At 41.6% G+C, this 22,853-nt stretch overlaps 1 protein-coding gene across 1 annotated transcript in view; it reads left to right on the top strand.

The window, feature by feature from the left end:
* LOC126234036 (piwi-like protein Siwi) overlaps positions 1 to 22,853 on the top strand; it is a 257,707-nt gene that overhangs the window by 108,867 nt on the left and 125,987 nt on the right. Inside the window, exons 7-8 of the mRNA XM_049942902.1 lie at positions 11,224 to 11,371; positions 22,271 to 22,535. Of these exons, the coding sequence (XP_049798859.1) occupies positions 11,224 to 11,371; positions 22,271 to 22,535 (413 nt within the window). The remainder of the gene's footprint in view (positions 1 to 11,223; positions 11,372 to 22,270; positions 22,536 to 22,853) is intronic.

The raw sequence follows: 22,853 nt of genomic DNA, 5'->3' as shown, positions 1-22,853 counted from the left end.
TTGCTGATCCCTTGATGCCTCAGAACATGTCCTTCCAACCAATCCCTTCTTCTAGTCAAGTTGTGCCACAAATTTCTCTTCTCCCCAATCCTATTCAATACCTCCTCATTAGTTATGTGATCTACCCATCTAATCTTCAGCATTCTTCTGTAGCACCACATTTCGAAAGCTTCTATTCTCCTCTTGTCTAAACTATTTATCGGCCATGTTTCACTTCCGTACATGGCTACACTCCATATAAATACTTTCAGAAACGACTTCCTGACACTTAAATCTATACTCGATGTTAATTTCTCTTCTTCAGAAATGCTTTCCTTGTCATTGCCAGTCTACATTTTATATCCTCTCTACTTCGACCATCATCAGTTATTTTACTCTCCAAATAGCAAAACTCCTTTACTACTTTGTGTCTCATTTCCTTATCTAATTTCCTCAGCATCACCCGACTTAATTCGACTACATTCCAATTCGACTACATTCCATTATCCATGTTTTGCTTTTGTTGATGTACATCTTATATCCTTCTTTCAAGACACTGTCCATTCGGTTTAACTGCTCTTCGAAGTCCTTTGCTGTCTCTGACAGTATTACAATGTCATCAGCAAACCTCAAAGTATTTATTTCTTCTCCATGGATTTTAATACCTTCTACAAATTTTTCTTTTGTTTCCTTTACTGCTTGCTCAATATACAGATTGAATAACATTGGGGAGAGGCTACAACCCTGTCTCACTCTCTTCCCAACCACTGCTTCCCTTTTATGTCCCACGACTCTTATAACTGCAATCTGGTTTCTGTACAAATTGTAAATAGCCTTTCACTCCCTGTATTTTACCCCTGCCACCTTCAGAATTTGATAGAGAGTATTCCAGTCAACATTGTCAAAACCTTTCTCTAAGTCTACAAAAGCTAGAAACATAGGTTTGCCTTTTCTTAATCTACCTTCTAAGGTAAGTCGTAGGGTCAGTATTGCCTCACGTGTTCCAGTATTTCTACGGAATCCAAACTGATCTTCCACAAGGTCGGCTTGTACTAGTTTTTCCGTTCGTCTGTAAAGAATTCGCATTAGTATTTTGCAGCCGTGACTGATAGTTCGGTAATTTTTGCATCCGTCAACACCTGCTTTCTTTGGGATTGGAATTATTATATTCTTCTTGAAGTCTGAGGGTATTTCGCCTGTCTCATATATCTTGCTCACCAGATGGTAGAGTTTTGTCAGGACTGGCTCTCCCAAGGCTGTCAGTAGTTCTAATGGAATGTTGTCTACTCCCAGGGCCTTGTTTCAACTCAGGTCTTTCAGTGCTCTGTAAAACTCTTCACGCTCTATCATATCTCCCATTTCATCTACATCCTCTTCCATTTCCATAATATTGTCCTCAAGAACATCGCCCTAGTATGGACCCTCTATATACTCCTTCACCTTTCTGCTTTCCCTTCTTTGCTTAGAACTGAGTTTCAATCTGAGCTCTTGATATTCATACAAGTGGTTCTCTTTTCTCCAAAGGTCTCTTTAATTTTCTTGTAGGCAGTATCTATCTTATCCCTAGTGAGATAAGCCTCTACATCCTTACAGTTCTCCTCTAGCTATCCCTGCTTAGCGATTTTGCACTTCCTGTCGATCTCATTTTTGAGACGTTTGTATTCCTTTTTGCCTGCTTCATTTACTGCATTTTTATATTTTCTCCTTTCATCAATTAAATTCAATATTTCTTCCGTTACCCAAGGATTTCTACTAGCCCTCGTCTTTTTACCTACTTGATCATCTGCTGCCTTCACTACTACATCCCTCGAAGCTACACATTCTTCTTCTACTGTATTTCTTTCCCCCATTCCTGTAAATTGTTCCCTTATCCTCTCCCTGAAACTCTGTACAACCTCTGGTTTAGTCAGTTTATCCAGGTCCCATCTCCTTAAATTCCCACCTTTTTGCAGTTTCTTCAGTTTTAATCTACAGTTCATAACCAATAGATTGTGGTCAGAGTCCACATCTGCCCCTGGAAATGTTTTACAATTTAAAACCTGGTTCCTAAATCTCTGTCTTACCATTATATAATCTATCTGAAACCTGTCAGTATCTCCAGGCTTCTTCCATGTATACAATCTTCTTTTATGATTCTTGAACCAAGTGTTAGCTATGATCAAGTTATGCTCTGTGCAAAATTCTACCAGACGGCTTCCTCTTTCATTTCTTAGTCAAAATCCATATTCACCTACTATGTTTCCTTCTCTCCCTTTTCCTACTACCGAATTCCAGTCACCCATGACTATTAAATTTTCGTCTCCCGTCACTATCTGAATAAATTCTTTTATTTCATCATACATTTCTTCAATTTCTTCGCCATCTGCAGAGCTAGTTGGCATATAAACTTGTACTACTGTAGTAGGCGTGGGCTTCGTGTCTATCTTGGCCTCAGTAATATGTTCACTATGCTGTTTGTAGTAGATTACCTGCACTCCTATTTTTTTGTTCACTATTAAACCTACTCCTGCATTACCCCTATTTGATTTTGTATTTATAACCCTGTATTCGCCTGACCAAAAGTCTTGTTCCTCCTGCCACCGAACTTCACTAATTCCCACTATATATAACTTTACCCTATACATTTCACTTTTTAAATTTTCTAACCTACCTGCCCGATTAAGGGATCTGACATTCCACACTCCGATCCATAGAATGCCAGTTTTCTTTCTCCTGATAATGACGTCCTCTTGAGTAGTCCCCGCCCGGTGATCCGAATGGGGGACTATTTTACCTGTGGAATATTTTACCCAAGAGAATTCCATCATCATTTAACCATACAGTAAAGCTGCATGCCCGCGGGAAAAATTACGGCTGTAGTTTCCTCTTGCTTTCAGCTGTCCGCAGTACCATCACAGCAAGGCAAGATGTATGTAGGAGAAACAATATGTTGACTGACAAGATGAAGAGAAACTGAAATAAATCTGGAATTAGCCACATGTTTCTGTTGTAAGCCCATTAAAATGTTTGAAAGTGATTGAAAATTTTCACACACCTGAGGTTAAATAGCAGAAAGTAATTATTTAAATAAACAACTTTTTAATACACTCCTGGAAATTGAAATAAGAACACCGTGAATTCATTATCCCAGGCAGGGGAAACTTTATTGACACATTCCTGGGGTCAGATACATCACATGATCACACTGACAGAACCACAGGCACATAGACACAGGCAACAGAGCATGCACAATGTCGGCACTAGTACAGTGTATATCCACCTTTCGCAGCAATGCAGGCTGCTATTCTCCCATGGAGACGATCGTAGAGATGCTGGATGTAGTCCTGTGGAACGGCTTGCCATGCCATTTCCACCTGGCGCCTCAGTTGGACCAGCGTTCGTGCTGGACGTGCAGACCGCGTGAGACGACGCTTCATCCAGTCCCAAACATGCTCAATGGGGGACAGATCCGGAGATCTTGCTGGCCAGGGTAGTTGACTTACACCTTCTAGAGCACGTTGGGTGGCACGGGATACATGCGGACGTGCATTGTCCTGTTGGAACAGCAAGTTCCCTTGCCGGTCTAGGAATGGTAGAACGATGGGTTCGATGACGGTTTGGACGTACCGTGCACTATTCAGTGTCCCCTCGACGATCACCAGTGGTGTACGGCCAGTGTAGGAGATCGCTCCCCACACCATGATGCCGGGTGTTGGCCCTGTGTGCCTCAGTCGTATGCAGTCCTGATTGTGGCGCTCACCTGCACAGCGCCAAACACGCATACGACCATCATTGGCACCAAGGCAGAAGCGACTCATCGCTGAAGACGACACGTCTCCATTCGTCCCTCTATTTACGCCCGTCGCGACACCACTGGAGGCGGGCTGCACGATGTTGGGGCGTGAGCGAAAGACGGCCTAACGGTGTGCGGGACCGTAGCCCAGCTTCATGGAGACGGTTGCGAATGGTCCTCGCCGATACCCCAGGAGCAACAGTGTCCCTAATTTGCTGGGAAGTGGCGGTGCGGTCCCCTACGGCACTGCGTAGGAGCCTACGGTCTTGGCGTGCATCCGTGCATCGCTGCGGTCCGGTCCCAGGTCGACGGGCACGTGCACCTTCCGCCGACCACTGGCGACAACATCGATGTACTGTGGAGACCTCACGCCCCACGTGTTGAGCAATTCGGCGGTACGTCCACCCGGCCACCCGCATGCCCACTATACGCCCTCGCTCAAAGTCCATCAACTGCACATACGGTTCACGTCCACGCTGTCGCGGCATGCTACCAGTGTTAAAGACTGCGATGGAGCTCCGTATGCCACGGCAAACTGGCTGACACTGACGGCGGCGGTGCACAAATGCTGCGCAGCTAGCGCCATTCGACGGCCAACACCGCGGTTCCTGGTGTGTCCGCTGTGCCGTGCGTGTGATCATTGCTTGTACAGCCCTCTCGCAGTGTCCGGAGCAAGTATGGTGGGTCTGACACACCGGTGTCAATGTGTTCTTTTTTCCATTTCCAGGAGTGTATAATGTGTTTTTAAAATGGACCAAAGAGTGTAAAAATTTCTTCTAGCCTAATACATGTTCCCAGCTCCACACAGATAGCTGTGAAAATTTTTGTTTATGAATTTTTAATAGCTGTGACAATACTCACAAAATTTAAAATAAAAAATGTGGAACATATGCAATGGATAACAGTAGGGAGTGTAGAGAGCAGTTGTCATTGAGAAATATCACACAATGGTTTGCAGTGTAATAAAACTGTTAGTGACTGAGGTGAAGTATTCATGTGTCAATTACTATTGCATGCAACTCTTATTTTTATTTTAAATTTTACAAGTACTGTCATAGCTATTAAAAATTTACAAGCACTAATTTTCAGTACTATCTTTCTGGGGTGAAAAATCTTTATGGGGCTAGAATAATTATGCTTTTTAGTCAATTTTAAAAATGTGTTAAGTTATAAGTTTTTTATTTAAATGGTACCGGAATGGTACATTTTCAATACACTTTGGAAAGTGCTGCATCGAGTGGGGAGTTAACATGAATGTATTGCTGACTCAAATAAATTAGGGCAATCATTCTTTAAGATTGGTGCGGGGATACCTTTAATATCTGTAGAACTGGAGTTTTTTTTTAGTAATTTCTGCAACATGTGTCTTAGCTGTTGTAAGGAATTTGTGAATTGTTTTATTTTATTGCGACTGTATTATATTTTTACATGATGCCTTCTTGCAACTTTCTTTTGTTATGTGCTCCACATTGTATTCACTTCATGTGTTGAATAATGCAAGTGAAGCTTTGTGGCAGATTAAAACTGTGCCAGTCAAGGACTGGAACTTGTAGCATTTTTACTTTTTTGGACCAATGTTTTACCAAATGAGATATAAAAGGCATGACATAACAGTTGTCCTCACAGCTTCACTTTGGCAGGTACCTCTCTCCTATCTTCCAGATTTCACAGACATACTCCTGAATAATTTGTAAGACTAACACTCGTGGAAGGAAGGATACTGAAATGACATAGTCACAGATAGGGGATTGTTCCCAGAATGAATTTTCTCTCTGCATCTGAATGTGCACTGATCGAAATCTCATGGCTGACAAAAACAGTGTGCCTCACTGCAACTGAAGCACTGAACCTTTGCTTTTTGTGAGCAAATGCTCCACTGATGGAGCTGTCCAGACATGATTCACAGTTTTACTTCTGATGATGCATCTCTCCTACCTTCAGACATCACTGACATTTTCCTGCATACCTTGCAGAACTGTCACTCCTGTAAGAAAGGATGGGGTGTTGTTGTCTTCAATCTGAAGACAGGTTTGGTGATCTGTTCTGTGCAACGCTCTTCACCTCGGCATAACTGCTGCAACCTATAGCCATATGAACCTAAGTATCTCCTTTTCAGTTATTCATTCTACCCATATAATCTACGGAATTATTGTATAGCACACTGTTTCAAATGCTATTCTCTTCTTGTGTGCACTATTTGTCATCCACGATTCACTTCCATACAAGACAACACTCCACACAAATACCTTTAGGAAAGACTTTCAAAAATTGAAATTTATATTCAATGTTAAAAAATCTCTCTTTTTCAGAAAGGCTTTTCTTGCAATACCAGTCTGCCATATTGTACTGACCAATGAACATAAATAGATCAAAAATAAATGTACACACAAAATACGTAAGTATACTTTATAAAGATAGGATAGGTGGTCACCTGCAGTCTTGATGAAGGAACTATTCTGACATTTGCCTAGAAAAACCACAGGAAGCCGAAATCAGGATGGCTAGACAGAGTAAACTTCTGAATATTAGATCAATGTCTTAACAAATGCACTGCCTTGTTCAAATGGTCCTTATTGTACAAACACAAATTTTGTCTTCATTGCTGCACACAAGGACACCCACTTATGACTTGAAACGATGAGCTTACTGTTATGTATGCCACTTGCTCTAACTCCAGTCAGTAAAGAAAGCTGACTCCATGCCTATAAACATCTCACTGTTTCTCGTGCATGTCTTCATGTCTTTCCCTCAGACCACCTGAAAAATTGAGTCAACATCCCCTCAGTTTGAGCAAGATGTTTTACATTGGAGAATAACAAGACATTATTGTCTTTTTCACATGATTTTCTTGTAAAAGTATTACAACACTGTAATGTGATAAGGTATTGTAGCTGTCCCCTTTCATTATTAACCACTACTCTGAATCTTGCACGTTGGCCTACTGCAGGGATATGATCACCGTGGCAAGGAGTTGAAAGTGGGAGTGGCACAGGGATCGCTAGAATGTTGTGTAGGTTATGTGGGTGACAACATTTTAGGAGGGATGGGAAGGATCTTGAGTAGGATGTGCCTCATTTCAGGACATGATGAGATACAATCAGAGACCGAGTGAAGGATTTACTTGCATACCTTCCCTTTAAAGGAAATGTAGTGGAGAGCCAGGATATACACTCCTGGAAATGGAAAAAAGAACACATTGACACCGGTGTGTCAGACCCACCATACTTGCTCCGGACACTGCGAGAGGGCTGTACAAGCAATGATCACACGCACGGCACAGCGGACACACCAGGACCCGCGGTGTTGGCCGTCGAATGGCGCTAGCTGCGCAGCATTTGTGCACCGCCGCCATCAGTGTCAGCCAGTTTGCCGTGGCATACGGAGCTCCATCGCAGTCTTTAACACTGGTAGCATGCCGCGACAGCGTGGACGTGAACCGTATGTGCAGTTGACGGACTTTGAGCAAGGGCGTATAGTGGGCATGCGGGAGGCCGGGTGGATGTACCGCCTAATTACTCAACACGTGGGGCGTGAGGTCTCCACAGTACATCGATGTTGTCGCCAGTGGTCGGCGGAAGGTGCACGTGCCCGTCGACCTGGCACTGGACGGCAGCGACGCACGGATGCACGCCAAGACCGTAGGATCCTACGCAGTGCCGTAGGGGACCGCACCGCCACTTCCCAGCAAATTAGGGACACTGTTGCTCCTGGGGTATCGGCGAGGACCATTCGCAACCGTCTCCATGAAGCTGGGCTACGGTCCCGCACACCGTTAGGCCGTCTTCCGCTCACGCCCCAACATCGTGCAGCCCGCCGCCAGTGGTGTCGCGACAGGCGTGAATAGAGGGACGAATGGAGACGTGTCGTCTTCAGCGATGAGAGTCGCTTCTGCCTTGGTGCCAATGATGGTCGTATGCGTGTTTGGCGCCGTGCAGGTGAGCGCCACAATCAGGACTGCATACGACCGAGGCACACAGGGCCAACACCCGGCATCATGGTGTGGGGAGCGATCTCCTACACTGGCCGTACACCACTGGTGATCGTCGAGGGGACACTGAATAGTGCACGGTACATCCAAACCGTCATCGAACCCATCGTTCTACCATTCCTAGACCGGCAAGGGAACTTGCTGTTCCAACAGGACAATGCACGTCCGCATGCATCCCGTGCCACCCAATGTGCTCTAGAAGGTGTAAGTCAACTACCCTGGCCAGCAAGATCTCCGGATCTGTCCTCCATTGAGCATGTTTGGGACTGGATGAAGCGTCGTCTCACGCGGTCTGCACGTCCAGCACGAACGCTGGTCCAACCAACTGAGGCGCCAGGTGGAAATGGCATGGCAAGCCGTTCCACAGGACTACATCCAGCATCTCTACAATCGTCTCCATGGGAGAATAGAAGCCTGCATTGCTGCGAAAGGTGGATATACACTGTACTAGTGCCGACATTGTGCATGCTCTGTTGCCTGTGTCTATGTGCCTGTGGTTCTGTCAGTGTGATCATGTGATGTATCTGACCCCAGGAATGTGTCAATAAAGTTTCCCCTTCCTGGGACAATGAATTCACGGTTTTCTTATTTCAATTTCCAGGAGTGTATTTGGTAAGGTGTATAAGGAATGAGTTAGTGGGATTGGAATGTGAAGAACCTGAGGAGATGTGGTGTTGGATTGTGGCAAGGCCAACAACATGAAGGAGGTTGGTGTATAGAGAGATAGCATCAACAGTGACGAGTAGGGATAAACAAGGTAAAGGGTTGGGGATGATGGATATTTAGTGGAGAAAGTGGTTAATATTTTCAATGTGGTAGACTGGGTTTTGGCCAGTTGGTTGGAGCTATTGGTCAGTAAGAGACTTGGGGGAGAGGTTCAGAGAAGGGCCTGTTGATTTCAGTAGAGTTTGGAGGCTATGTTAGACTGCTGGGGGGATCACTATGGCAGAACTTGGTGGAGGAATCAGACATTCGGTGGGGGTCACTGTGACTGAGTCACATCAGTGGTGGAGCCTTTGTTTGCATGAATGATGATTAGGTCAGGATCTGTTTTTTTCTGCTGAAAGGTTAGTGTTATTAGGAAAGGACCCTGTGATGGATGCTGAGGCCAAGTTGGAGGTAATGAATTCCTTGAAAGTGACCAGCGGGTATTTAGATGGGAGGTGAAGAGGGTGACTGTTGGCTGATGATATGAACTGTGACAGGCAGGATTCAGGGTTGGGATTAGGTTGGCTTTGGTTGGAGGGATTCATGATAAAGAAGTGTTTCCACTGTAGGAATTAGGAGAAGGCGAGGAAGACTTGGACAATTCCAACATGGTTAAACTTGGATGTGGGGCTGAAGGTGAGGCCTTTTAATAGGTTTAAAACTTCTATGGGGGTGATGTTTTTGGTGCAAAGGTTAACAGCAGTGTTTTGGGTTCTGGGTTTTGTGGAGTGTTTGGAGAGAGGTTTGGAGGATCAGCTAGGCACAGTACTTTGAGGGGTTCAGGAGGGGGATGAGTATTGGTGAGTAGTGTTGCCCCCAAGGCAGCAGCAGGATGTCAGCAGGCTGGACAATTTATGGAGGTGGTGTCTGGAATGCTACTCCAGGCTCCGGTGGTTCTGGGATGCCTATGTCATGGAGACATGTTTCTGGAGCATCAGGTTTGTAAGGGATAGCGACTGGTGGAATTTGAAAAGGTGAAGGTCAGGCACAGTACTTTGAGGGGTTGAGTAGTGTTGCCCCCAAGGCAGGAACAGTATGTCAGCAGGCTGGACAATTTATGGGGGTGGTGTCTGGAATGCTACTCCAGGCTCCGGTGGTTCTGGGATGCCTGTGTCATGGAGATGTGTTTCTGGAGCATCAGGTTTGTAAGGGATAGTGACTGGTGGAATTTGAAAAGGTGAAGGTCATTGTGAAAAGAAATGTGGGATCCAAATAGGAGGATTTTTATGGTTAGATCATTTGGGGGAAGGGGGAGAAGAGATGATTCTGGGGCTAAGATAGCATTTAAGGAGCAGGCTGTGCATTAGTGTTTTATAGTCAAGATGGAATAAGAAGATCCCTAACAGTTCAGCTCAGAAGCACAAATGGCTGCAGGCAAAAACAATAGTCGCCCATAGAGCTGTGACAACATGGAGGCATTGCAGTAGGCACTTTTACAAAATCACATGATGCTCATGGTTTGGATAGGTGTGTGAAGCTGCCTCTACCAGCCCACTCCAACTGTTAGGGATCAACTTATGCCATCTCAGTTATAGCCAGGTAAAGGGGTACCTTGTCTGAATTGGTGAAGATAGATGGAGAAGGAGTCCATTGAGATAGGATTCATGTTCATTAATGGGAAATAGTGTGAGAAATGGACAAGTGAAAGTGTTAGGTGGTTATAAGTGGAACTGGATAACAGAGCATGAGTTTGGGGAGTAAAAAGGACAGAAGAAATTGTGTTGGGAGCAATAGGATAGTGTTTGAACATGATGTGAGGATCAGATACAAAGGAGTGCCCTCCTCAACACCCAATATCACCCTGGACTGGAACAGCTAAACCATATCTGTTAATAGGGCTTTGATTATCTCTCATCATGCCCTGCAATGAGGCCCATTCTACCCAGGATCCTTCCCACCCATCCAAAGTGGTGTTCTATCAGCAACCCAAACTACACAACATCCTAGTCCATCCTTTTGCTACTCCTACTCCCAACCCCCTGCCACAGGGATCAAATACCTGTGATAGACCAATGTACAAGACCTGGCCATTTCAGTCACTCCGCACTTCCTGCTCCAGTCCTGTCACATACTCATCCCTCCCCCTTCAGAGGCCATGCCACCTGTGAATGCAGCCATATCATAGACCAGTACCTCTGTAAACACTTCACAGATCTTTATTTCAGTATCACTACCAACCAGCTGTCCACCAGGATGAACACCCACCACCAAACTATTGTCAAAAACAAAGTTGACCACCTGGTGGTACACTACATGTCTAGCCCGTGTACCTGCCACCCCTCCTTCCTATATTCGAAGCCGGCTGCCTCCCACTGAGCTGCTATCCACCCACCACCAGTTTCTTTCCCCACCTCCCACCTCTCTTCCCCTCTTCCCACCCCACCTGACACAAGCCCCACCGCAAATTAGCCCACCTGCTGAAATGGAGCACTGGCAGTATTCGCTCAGCCAGCTTCACGTAAGGCCACAATTGCATGTGTGTGTGTGTGTTTTACTGTAGCTTGAAAAAGGATTATTCCTTAGCAAGTTTTCTTTCATTTTTGTGTGCCTATAGATAAGTTGATGCTTCCACTTTTCAGTGAGTCGTCTCCTTTAATCCAGAAGTATTTGTAGATGTAATCATTGACACACAACAAATAAGGAAAAAATCGTAAGTATTGTATGACGGTTTATTTCATGAAATATGTTTAATTTTGTTAGTTGCAATCTGTGGTACAAATACCTGAATTTTTTTATTATGATTGAGGTTTTCAAATAAATGACTTCTTTTCAACAGGTACAGAAAGATCTGAAGCAGTGGAACATGTCGCTCAGTGATGAGCTGGTGACAGTACCAGCAAGGGTTTTGGATCCTGAAAAAATATTTTTGCAGAAGGCACAATGCACTGTTGGACAAAAAAATGATTGGACTCAGGAAGTAAAATGTAAGAAAATATTTCAATTATATACAGATCATTATGGTGATTTTGATATGAGGATTAACTATTTATGGTTTAACTAAATGCCATTAGTCACTTTTTGCTAAAAATCTCTTTGTAAAACTAAGCAATGGAAAATCTGTGTTGGAGTAACAAGGGGGGCCATAGGAACTAAAGTGGTTTTGTGTGTGTGTGTGTGTGTGTGTGTGTGTGTTTTTCTCAGTCTGATGAAGGACTTTGTCTTTTGTGTGTGTGTGTGTGTGTGTGTGTGTGTGTGTGTGTGTGTTTCTCAGTCTGATGAAGGACTTTGTCTGATAGTTGAAAAATGTGACAAGCAGTCTATTTTATATTTTCCTGTCTGTTGTTAAACGCTTCCTCTTTGTGGCCCTTATTCTGAGGGATGTATTTTTTTATCATGATATTTTCTGTGATACCTTACTTCTCAATATAGCCTCCTTTGGGGGACATACACTTGGTCCACAAATCCTCCATCTTTTTCATCCCTTCAGAAAAATAGGTTCTGTCAAACTCTGAAAAATACTTATAGACTGCAACTATCACTTCATCATTTCTCCCCAGAAAGCCAAAGTTTCAACTTGGGGAAGAGAACAACTCACTTGGGCCTATGTATGGTGAATAGGGTGGACGAGGAAGCAGTTCAAAGTGTAATTCATGCACTTTTGCCATTGTACCACCAATGTGTGGAATGATGTGTTCTCCTAGTTAAAGAGCTCTTTTTTGCACACCAACCTTGTTCATTTTCAGCCATCACAAGTTTCAAATGATCCAACAATGAAGCATTATAGGTTCCAATTATGGTTCTGCAGTTTTCCAAGTAATCTATGAGGATTATTCTTTAGGATTCCCAAAAAACAGTGGCCATCACTGTGATGTCACAGCCAGACACCACACGTGCTAGGTGGTAGCTTAAATCGGCCGCGGTCCTGTAGTACATGTCGGACCCGCGTGTTGCCACTGTGTGATCGCAAACCTAGCGCCACCACAAGGCAGGTCTCGAGAGACTGACTCGAACTCAGCCCAGTTGTATGGATGACAGAGCTAGCGACTAGACGTACTAAGCCTTTCTCTCTCATTAGCCGAGAGACAGAATAGCCTTCAGCTAAGTTAATGGCTACGAACTAGCAAGGCGCCATTAGCCTTACAGTGATTGTAATTAGAGTCTCACTTGTGTTCACCATAGAGATGTACAAGAAGAAATTAAAGATAAGTATATGAGAAGCTCCGTTCTTTTCTTCATAGCATTAATTACGTATCCTGTTCCAGTACTTCACGCCCGTCGGCGTTAGTCTCGCGTGCTCTTTAAGCCACCTCTATCTACAAGGTGTTGGCCCAGCTGCCGACACATCAATCACCTTTCCAGGTGACAAAATGGTCTTTGTCTTCTTTGGGGTTGTTTCATCAGCCTTTGTCCATTGTTTTGACTGCCTTTGTGACTCTGGCATGTAGTACTGTATTCAGGTTTCATCAACAGTCACAAATGGGCACAAAAAATCATTTCAGATTGCAATGGAACATCACCAGATTGTTTGTTGAAATGTTGTGCCGGATGCTTGTTTGGCCGACTGTGAGCATTTCCACCACCAATATTGCACACAGCTTCTTCATAGCCAATTATTTGTGCAGAATATTATGCACTCACTCAGTTGAGGTGCGTACAGTCTTAGGAATTTAATGAATTTTTATTTGGTGGCCTTGCACTACCGTGTCATGGATTTCGTCAATGGGCTCCTTTGTAGTAATCTCAGTTGGATGGCAGGAGTGCACTTCGGTGCTTGTCTGACCACATTTAAATTTGTTAATCCAAAAGTAACGTATATATCACATGTGTATATCATACAGGTCCACTGCGTCCAATCCAACAATTTGGAAACAATTCGTGAAGACATGCTGTAGTACTTATGCACTATGGACTGGACAGCCATCATGTTGCTACCACAGGTTCCTCCTAGTCTGTACAGAAGCGTCTTATAGCATCTGTGGAAGATGGTCTGTTACAAAGATGTGATATTTGTGCATGTTCAGTTGTTCCGTCTTTGAAAAACAGACCTAAGATCTGATGCTTCACTGTCCTGCATGACACATTTACACTCCATAAATGCTGATGGTTTACCTGGCTGTGATTGGTAAATGTAGCTTCATCACTAAACAAGATAAATGATACATCTGGAGTATTCTGTCTTCAGTGATGGTGCAGTGTCTGTGTGAACTTCATCCATTTCTGCTTTGATCTGTGCAGCTGTTCAACCCTTCAAATGAAAATGTTTAGCAACAGTAAAAAGCTTAGTTTTCTCCATTTTCAGTTGGAGTTGACACACTGAACAATTCACATGGATGTCAGCAATAAACTGAATGCTGTAAGTTCTTGAAATTCTTTATTGGACTAATCAGGTTTACCAATTACAGAGGCAAAACAAAAATGTTCCATTCTTTCATGGACCATTACTGTGGTGTCACTGCCAGACACCACACTTGCTAGGTGGTAGCCTTTGAATTGGCCGCGGTCCATTAGTATACATCAGACCCGCGTGTCGCCACTATCAGTGATTGCAGACCGAGCGCCACCACACGGCAGGTCTAGTCTAGAGAGACTCCCTAGCACTCGCCCCAGTTATACAGCCGACTTTGCTAGCGATGGTTCACTGTCTACCTACGCTCTCATTTGCAGAGACAACAGTTTAGCATAGCCTTCAGCTACGTCATTTGCTACGACCTAGCAAGGCGCCATATTCAGTTACTAAAATTACTTCAAGGATGTATTATGAACAGATAATATTGTGAATCATGTACCATCAAGAGCGATGTTGGTCATTAATGGATTAAAGTTAAGTATGAAACTAATTACATCCGCTTTCTGAATTCTCATTCCTTGTCATGTTCCAGACCTCACATCAGTATAGTTCTTCCCTCTTCACTCCAGCCTTGCGTGAGCTAAAACGCATGCATTTCGGCCTCCACACGTAACACGGTGTTGGCTCTTCTGCTAACACAAAATTACCATACTTGTCAAATCACCCTCACATATACAGGGTGAATCAGCTAAAACGTGCACTGCAAATCTTGCAGAAGTGGAAAGTGCTATTGATCTCCTGTTCTCACAGAATGGATTGATAGGCAGGGGCTCATATCATTAGCCAATCATCAGATTGTAATGGTGCTTAAAAATATATTTTTTGTGCAAACTTACACTTTTTTAAATGGAACAATGTCTGTTGACATTAACAAACTAAAAGTAATGTAAACTAGAATGTCAGTGGTGTTTGTTGCAGGATTCTAATGTGAGTCATTTACAAGATATAGTATTTTGAAAAGTACCCTCACTGACACTACGGCAATACCTGTGGTAGCACACACTGGATCCTAACCAGCAACAAGACAAATGACCACTGCATGTTATGTTCAAAATGACCACTGGTAGCAGCAATACATGCTTCCAGTCTGGTATTGAATGCCTGCTGCACACAGGCTAGCATTTCATTAGAGATTTCCGAGCAGTCTACAGTAATAAGTTGAATATCATCACGTGTAGTTATGTCCTTATAGACAGCGTCATTCAGCTTTCCCTACAGAATAAAGTCTACAGGCATCAAATCTGGGGAACAGGCCAGCCCTGATACGGGTCCACTGCATCCAATCCAGCGAGTTGGAAACAATTCATGAAGACATGCTGTAGTACTTCATGCACCATGAACTGGACAGCCATCATGTTGCTACCACAAGCTCCTCCTAGTCTGTAGAGAAACGTCTTAAAGCATCTATGGAAGATGGTCTGTTATGAAGCTGTGATATTTGTGCATGTTCAGGTGTTCCATCTATGAAAAATGGACCTAAGAGCTGATGCTTCATTGTCCTGCATGACACATTTACACTCCATAAATGCTGATGGTTTACCTGGCGTGACTGGTAAATGTAGCTCCTTCACTAAACAAGATATATGATACATCTGCAGTATCCTGTGCTAATTGTCATGTACATAAGTTAACTTGGTTCTCAGAATTGTTTCCATGCAGCTCTTGATGGTGAGAGATATGATGGGATGGAACCTATGTCAGTGGAGGACTCTTGCCTGACTCATGCCACTTGGTCGTGCAGTTTCACACAAGATAGTGTGCAAATCAAATGCAACAGCAGCAAGAACATTACTTCCCCCTCCTCTGTTGTCACTTTTTTCCTTCTGTTAGGTTGTCTAGGCATAACACTACGACATTCACATAACTGGTTGATGAAGTTGATAAATATTTGCCAAGATGGTTGTCATATGTTGGGATATCTTGCTGCATACACTGTACCAGCACAAACTGTATTATTCCTACACTCTCCATACATCATGAGCATGTTGGCTTTTTCTGCATTGGTAGATTCCATTTTTCCCATATGACCTACTGCTTGGACTATCACACACTTTTAGAGATCAGCAAGTCTCAGTACACTCAAGGAACACACAAGCACACTATAAGCAAATATAACATCATCATACCTGGAAACTACTCAGGTTGACTCACTAACAAGTGTGATTGTGGAAACTTGTCAGAGCACGATACCTCATAAACAACTCGCACTAGAATCCTTCAACAAGCAACTCTGATTTTGCCGGCCGGAGTGTCCAAGCGGTTCTAGGCGCTACAGTCTGGAACCGCGCGACCGCTACGGTCACAGGTTCAAATCCTGCCTTGAGCATGGATGTGTGTGATGTCCTTAGGTTAGTTAAGCTTAAGTAGTTCTAAGTCCTAGGGGACTGATGACCTGAGAAGTTGAGTCCCATAGTGCTCAGAGCCTTTAAAAAACCTCTGACTTTCTAATTTATCCTACTTTTAGTTTGTTAATGTCAATAGGCATTTTACCACTTGAAGAAGTGTATCTTTGCACAAAAAATACATTTTCTAAGTATTATTACATTCTGTTGATTGGCTAACACTACAAGCTCCTGCCTACCAATCCATATGTGAAAACTGCACGTGAGTAGCACTTTCCAGTTCCACAATATTTGTGATACAAGGTTTAGGTGATTAACCCTGTGTAGTATACAACTGGATCAATATAGTAATAAAATTTTATTCAAATGGAACCATTGCTTCAGGCTGTGCATATCCTATCAATACATTTTTTGCATATTTGATGATGGACTGAGTTTGTCACTTGAGAGTTGCATAATGTATTTTTGAATCTATAACATATTAGGCATATAGACTGAGTTTGTAACTTGACAGTTGCATAATATATTTTTAAATCTATAAAATATTAGGCATATCAGATTTACATTCTTTGTACACAACATCAATCATACTGCATTTATATGACCCATTGAGGTAGCCAAGTGCATTAAAACACCTGCATGTGGAACTTGGAAAGGCACACTTGCCCTCACCTCAAATGCATGATGTGCAGCACTTTGAAAACGGTGTCATGTTGGACAGTGCGATAACCCTAGACATGGACAGTAGGCGTACACACATTCTTTCCCAGAGGGCAGCAGGCAATAGTTTGAAAATGCCTTTGGGAGTTATGACCCCAACTTAATAATAGCCTGTGTGCGGGTATGGTTGATTCTCCACAAAATTGGAAAAGTATTATGCCAATCCTGTTTGGTATTTGCTGGATACAGGATATAGTGCTCCAAATAGAAAGGATTGCATTTATATGCTTTACACTTAGTAATTTAAAGATAATACACTGGTACTGTGAAGCCGTGTTGTTGTTGTTGTTGTTGTTGTGGTGGTCTTCACCCTAGACTGGTTTGATGCAGCTCTCCATGCTACTTTATCCTGTGGGAGGCTCTTCATCTCCGAATAACTATTGCATCCTACATGTTTCTGAATCTGCTTACTGTATTCATCTTTTCGTCTCCCTCTACAATTTTTACCTCCAACACTTCCCTCCAATACTGAATAGGTGATCCCTGGATGTTTCAGGATGTGTCCTGTCAACCGATTCCTTATTTTGGTCAATTTGTGCCACAAATTTCTTGTCTCGCCAATTCTATTCATTACCTCTTGTTACATGATCTATCCACCTAATCTTCAATATTATTTGTAGCACCACACTTTGAAAGCTTGTTCTCTTTTTGTTCAAACTATTTCTCGTCCATGTTTCAATGTCCATGTTTCACCTCCTTACCTGGGTACACTACAGAAAAATATTTTCAGAAAAAAATTCTCAATGCTTAAATTTATATTCAGGGTTAAGAAATTTCTCTTCTTCAGAAATGCTTTTCTTCCTCTGCCAGTCTACATTTTATATCCTCTCTACTTTCCCCAAGTAGCAAAACTCATATACTACTTTCAGTTTCTCCTTAACCTAATCTAATTCCCTCAGCATTACCTAATTTTATTCAACTGCATTCAATTATTCTTGTTTTGCTTTTGCTGATGTTCATCTAATGTCCTTTCAAGATAATGTCCATTCTGTTCAACTGCTCTTCCAAGGTTTTGTGTTCTCTCTGACAGAATTACAATGTCATTGGCAAACCTCAAAGCTCTTATTTCTTTTCCCAGATCTTTAATTTCTACACCAAATTTTTCCTTTACTGCTTGTTCAGTGTACAGATGGAATAATATTGGGGATTGGCTACAACCATGTCTCACTCCCTTCTCAACCACTGCTTCCCTTTCATGCCCCTCCACTTTTATTATTGCTGTCTGGTTTCTGTACAAGCCGTAAATAGTCTTTCTCTCCTTGTATTATACCCCTGCTACCTTCCAGTCAGCATTGTCAAAAGCTTTAAGTCTACAAATGCTATAAGCATAGGTTTGTCATTCCTTAACCTATCCTCTAAGATAAATTGGAAGGTCGGTATCGCCTCATGTATTCCTATATTTCTCCATAATTCAAAATGATCTTCCCTGAGGTCAGCTTCTACCAGTTTTTCCATTCTTCTGTATAGAATTTGTGTTACTATTTTACAACTGTGACTTATTAAAATAATGGTTTGGTAATTTTTACACCTGTCAGCACCTGCTTTCTTTGGAGTTGCAATTATTACATTCTTCTTGAAGTCTGAGGGTGTTTCACCTGTCTCATATATCTTGCTCACCAGATGGAAGAATTTTGTAATGGCTGGCTCTCCCAAGACTATCAGTACTTCTAATAGAATGTTGTATACTCCTGGGGCCTTTTTGCAACTTAGGTCTTTCAGTGCTCTGTCAAATTCTTCATGCAGTTACATCTGCCATCTCTTCTTCATGTGCGTCCTCTTCCATTTCCGCAAAATTTCCCACAAGTACATCTCCCTTGTATAGACCCTCCATATACTCCTTCTGCCTTTCTGCTTTCATTTCTTTGCTTAGGACTGGTTTTACATCTGAGTTGTTGATATTCGTACAGTTTGTTTCTCTTTTCCCCAAAGGCCACTTTAATTTTCTTGTAGGCAGTACCTACTTTTCCCCTAGTTAAATATGCTTTTAAAGCCTTACATTTGCCCTCTAGCTATTCCTGCTTAGCCATTTTGCACTTCCTGTCAGTCTCATTTTTAAACATTTGTCTTCCCTTTCACTTGCTTCATTTGCTGTATTTTTATATTTTATGCTTTCATCAATTAAATTCTGTATCTCTTGTGTTGTCCAAGGATTCCTACTAGGCATTGTCTACCTATTTGGTACTTCGCTGCCTTCACTATTTCATCTCCTGAAGCTACCCATTCATCTTCTGCTGTATTCCTTTCCCTTGTTCTAGTCAGCTGTTGCCTAATGCTCCCTTTGAAACTCTCAGCAACCTCTGATTCGTTCAGTTTATCCAGGTCCCACCTCCTTAATTTCCTACCTTTCTCCAATTTCTTCAGTTTTAATCTACAGAACATGACCACTATATTGTGGTCAGTGTCCACATCTGCTCCTGTGATGCTATACATTGTAAAAGTACTACTTTTTTCAGTCAAATCACACATTCTATTGAGATTCTTTATTTCTATCTTACAAGTAATCGCAGTTGCTAAGCTCAATAACTGTTAGCCTCCAGTTGGTGGGGTTAAGTTCAGTGCAGCCCATGCTGTTTGTGGTGTCTCACCATTCACAGTGTAGAAATTTAATTAAATGTAGCTACTTTTTCCAAGAATATTCAATAATGATTTTGTGTCGTAGAGCGCCATAAAAATCGATATTTGTTCTGTGCGTAAGTGTGCTATCTTTGAGGAGAGGGCTTTGGAGAGCATGTTGGACGTGAACGGAGTTAGCCTTCCGGACTTGTATATGTGTAGACGCTAAGTGTGAATAAATCTGTATATGAGAGAATTCTAGTTGTTTACCTACAACTATACCATATTCCCTTAATTTCAACAGTTGCAGAGCTGTAGGTGTATATGAACTATAAGATGTCCTAAAACTTCAGATTGCTGGAAAAATTTAAATGTAGCCTGTTCATAATGCTTGTGTGTAACATAAGCAGCCTTAAAACATTCTGTTGTTTATGCACTATGTGGTTCTTAAATTTGATTGCTTTCTGATAATTAATACAAAATTGTAATACTTTGGTACTTTATTTTTTGAGCATTGAGAGCTATATTTCACATAGCCAAAGGGACTGCGTCAGGAAAAGGAGAAAATTTATGAACTTTAAACCATACGTCAGCTGAATGCTTCAAAGTATGGTTCCCAACAAAGCAATCCAAATGAAAGTTAGTTACTGAGGTTCTGTAAATGCAAACAAAATAAAATTGATTGAGCAACTCTTCAAAATAGCTAGAAGGAAGAACTAAACACACGTCTTTAAAATAGGAACTACATTTTACAGTTTTGTACCTTATTTAATATTTTCTAAATAGTTAAAGCAGTCATGAGATATTCTAATCCTTTACTTAGAACACATTAATTTGCCAATATATTAGGTACATTTGCAGCAAAATGATATAACTGTATCTGTGTTTACATCTGTACTCTCTAACAACAGACTGTATGCTGGTTTATAGTGTATCAGTATAATTTTGTTCTCTTCCTACAAAATGTGTGCATTGATTTTTCTAATTTTATTTTCAATGTCATTTTTAAGGAAGTGGTGCATTTCTCAACTCATTTAATAGTGTATTATCTTGGAATTTCTACCAAAGGGAACTCCAGGTAGGAGCTACAGTAGTCTCAGGCGATTGTTATTGACAACCTTGGACCTTGGAAAGTGTTCACGTGGTTTCTGCCTTGTCTTCTCATCACAGAGCACAAATTTCATTATCTTGATATGTCAAACAGATACTGACATGCTACCAAATTGAAGGGGAACATTTCTTTGCACTGGACTGTGGCCAGCAATGTATGGTTGCACCATTACATCCTGAAATTGAAAAAAGGCGGCATGTAATGGCACAGAGAGACAAATCTGCACCCTTGAAAGCCAAAAACTGACTCTCTGTGGGTAATGTTCTGTCAGGAGTCTTTTTTGATTTTAGAGGACTTCTTCTCACAGATTTTCTCCGTGAACATAGTACTATTAATGCTGCATACCATTGCCTACTTCTGGACCAAATATAAAATGCATATCATTATAAAAGATGCACATTTCCATTCCGGGATGTAATTGTGTTTCATAACAATGCTTGACGACAAACAACTGCCCAAACTCAACAAAAAATTCTGGAAGTCTTCTGGACAACACTAGAACAACCTTCATATAGTTACAGCTTATTTCCCTGTGATTTTCATTTGTTTGGACCAATAAAGGAAGCAATCACAGAATAGAAATTTGACAACAATGACACTGTGGAGGTGTTCATGTGCGACTGGTTACTGTCACAGTCGTGTTCATTTTATGAAAATGGGATCAACAAACTGCCTTTATGCTAGGGGAAATGTGTTTCCCATTCAAGAGACTATATAAGTTCACGTATATGAATTTTTCTGGAGCTTAAAGAATTATGTTTGATTCACACTCATTGGTAATGTATTTCCAAAAAAAGTTAAATATAATAATTTAACCATCAAAAACATTCTTTGTTGGCCCTCATACCATAACAGACAGTTCTCTCATGATAAACTAAGTAAATTTACTGAGAAAAATAAATATCAGTTTGAAAATGATTATGAATGAGGATTTATGAACACAAACATTATGGATAGCTTTAGTCACCAACTACAGCTTGTGGACCGCTCTCTTGTATGGACTGCTATTGATGCTAACTCGAAACTTAATAAATTTATTAATTAGGTTCCAAATATGTTTCAAGAAATATTTCCTAAAAGGTAGTAGGTAAGTTTTGTGTGGTGTTGTCCGAAGAGCGAAGTACCAAAGCAAGAATGGTACCTCACAGTGCAACCACAAGAAATGACTGTCACTGCAAGCTCCATTGACAAATGAGCATCTACTTATGGCAAGCAGAGGACTGCTCAGTCCAGTCCACAATCATCGAGTAACACAGTAAGACAACAGCATCATCTTCTGCTAGGCCGTGTGAGTACTCAATGTCTTAGGCAGAACTATATGTGAAAGTTCTTTTAAATGTACAGTGATGAAGAGACTTGTGTTCTGTCTGTAATAGGTGATAACATTAATGTTCAAAGACAGTTGTGAATACATATGATATTTTTGTGGGAATGAATTGTACAAAATTAAGTAAATCATCCGTACCTATATTGTAATAAACTGAACTAATATTTCATGTTTTATAGCATCCACTCAGTCTCCTCCCAGAGCAAACCAAAGAACCCACTGCAGTACTGCTGAGTGGTTCTTTTTTCCTCCTCCCCTTCTGGGTGCTTCACTTTTTTTTGTCATGCTGTGTAGCTGCTTCCAGAATTGGCCTTTCACTCTACTGCAGCTTCTGCACTATATTGAAACTCCTGTCATATAAACCTTGGCTTCCATTTTGTTGCTTTTTTTTTAATTGTTTAAATAATACAGTGTTCTATTATATCCCACAGCTTATTAGGCTGTTACTTTTGGTTAATTAAGGTCTTTGACACTTTTTTTCAGCTAGAGGCCTTCTAAGTGCTCCTGTACTCAAGAAATGGGGAATTCTGTGCCCAAATTCACAGTTGCGGGCTTGTAGGGAATTTCAATTCACTCTTCAGAAAGCTGCTGCAGCCATTGATTTTAAAATTGAAGATGGTGTAGTGTATTCAGTTCAAGAAGAACAAGGGATTGCGGGCTACATCCAAGCTTTGGATCATTTGTTGTCATCTTTTACTCCTCAAATAATATTAATAATTTTGCAAAACAAACGAGCTGATAGATACAAGTAAGTACGTGTTTTATAGAAATAGTCCTCTATGATAGTTTCTTTTTCTAACATGCCTCGACAAGTATTACCATCTCAGGTGTTACTAAATGAGTTTGTTCACTAAAATCGATAGTCGGTCTGTAATCTCTCTCATTATGTAGTTTTCTAAGTTGTCCTTGAGTTTAGTTTGACAGGTATTAACTCCAGTAACAAATGAGCATCTCATGTTGGAAAATGAAAGCCCATTTGGACTGTGATATGAGTAAACAATCACTTTTTTTCTTATGCACACAAATAATTGCACTAAAATATGTCTTAATGCTTAGATTGATTGAT

The sequence above is a fragment of the Schistocerca nitens genome, chromosome 1 (assembly GCF_023898315.1).
Source record: "Schistocerca nitens isolate TAMUIC-IGC-003100 chromosome 1, iqSchNite1.1, whole genome shotgun sequence".
Lineage (NCBI taxonomy): Eukaryota > Metazoa > Arthropoda > Insecta > Orthoptera > Acrididae > Schistocerca > Schistocerca nitens.
This window is presented reverse-complemented; position numbering and strand designations above follow the sequence as displayed.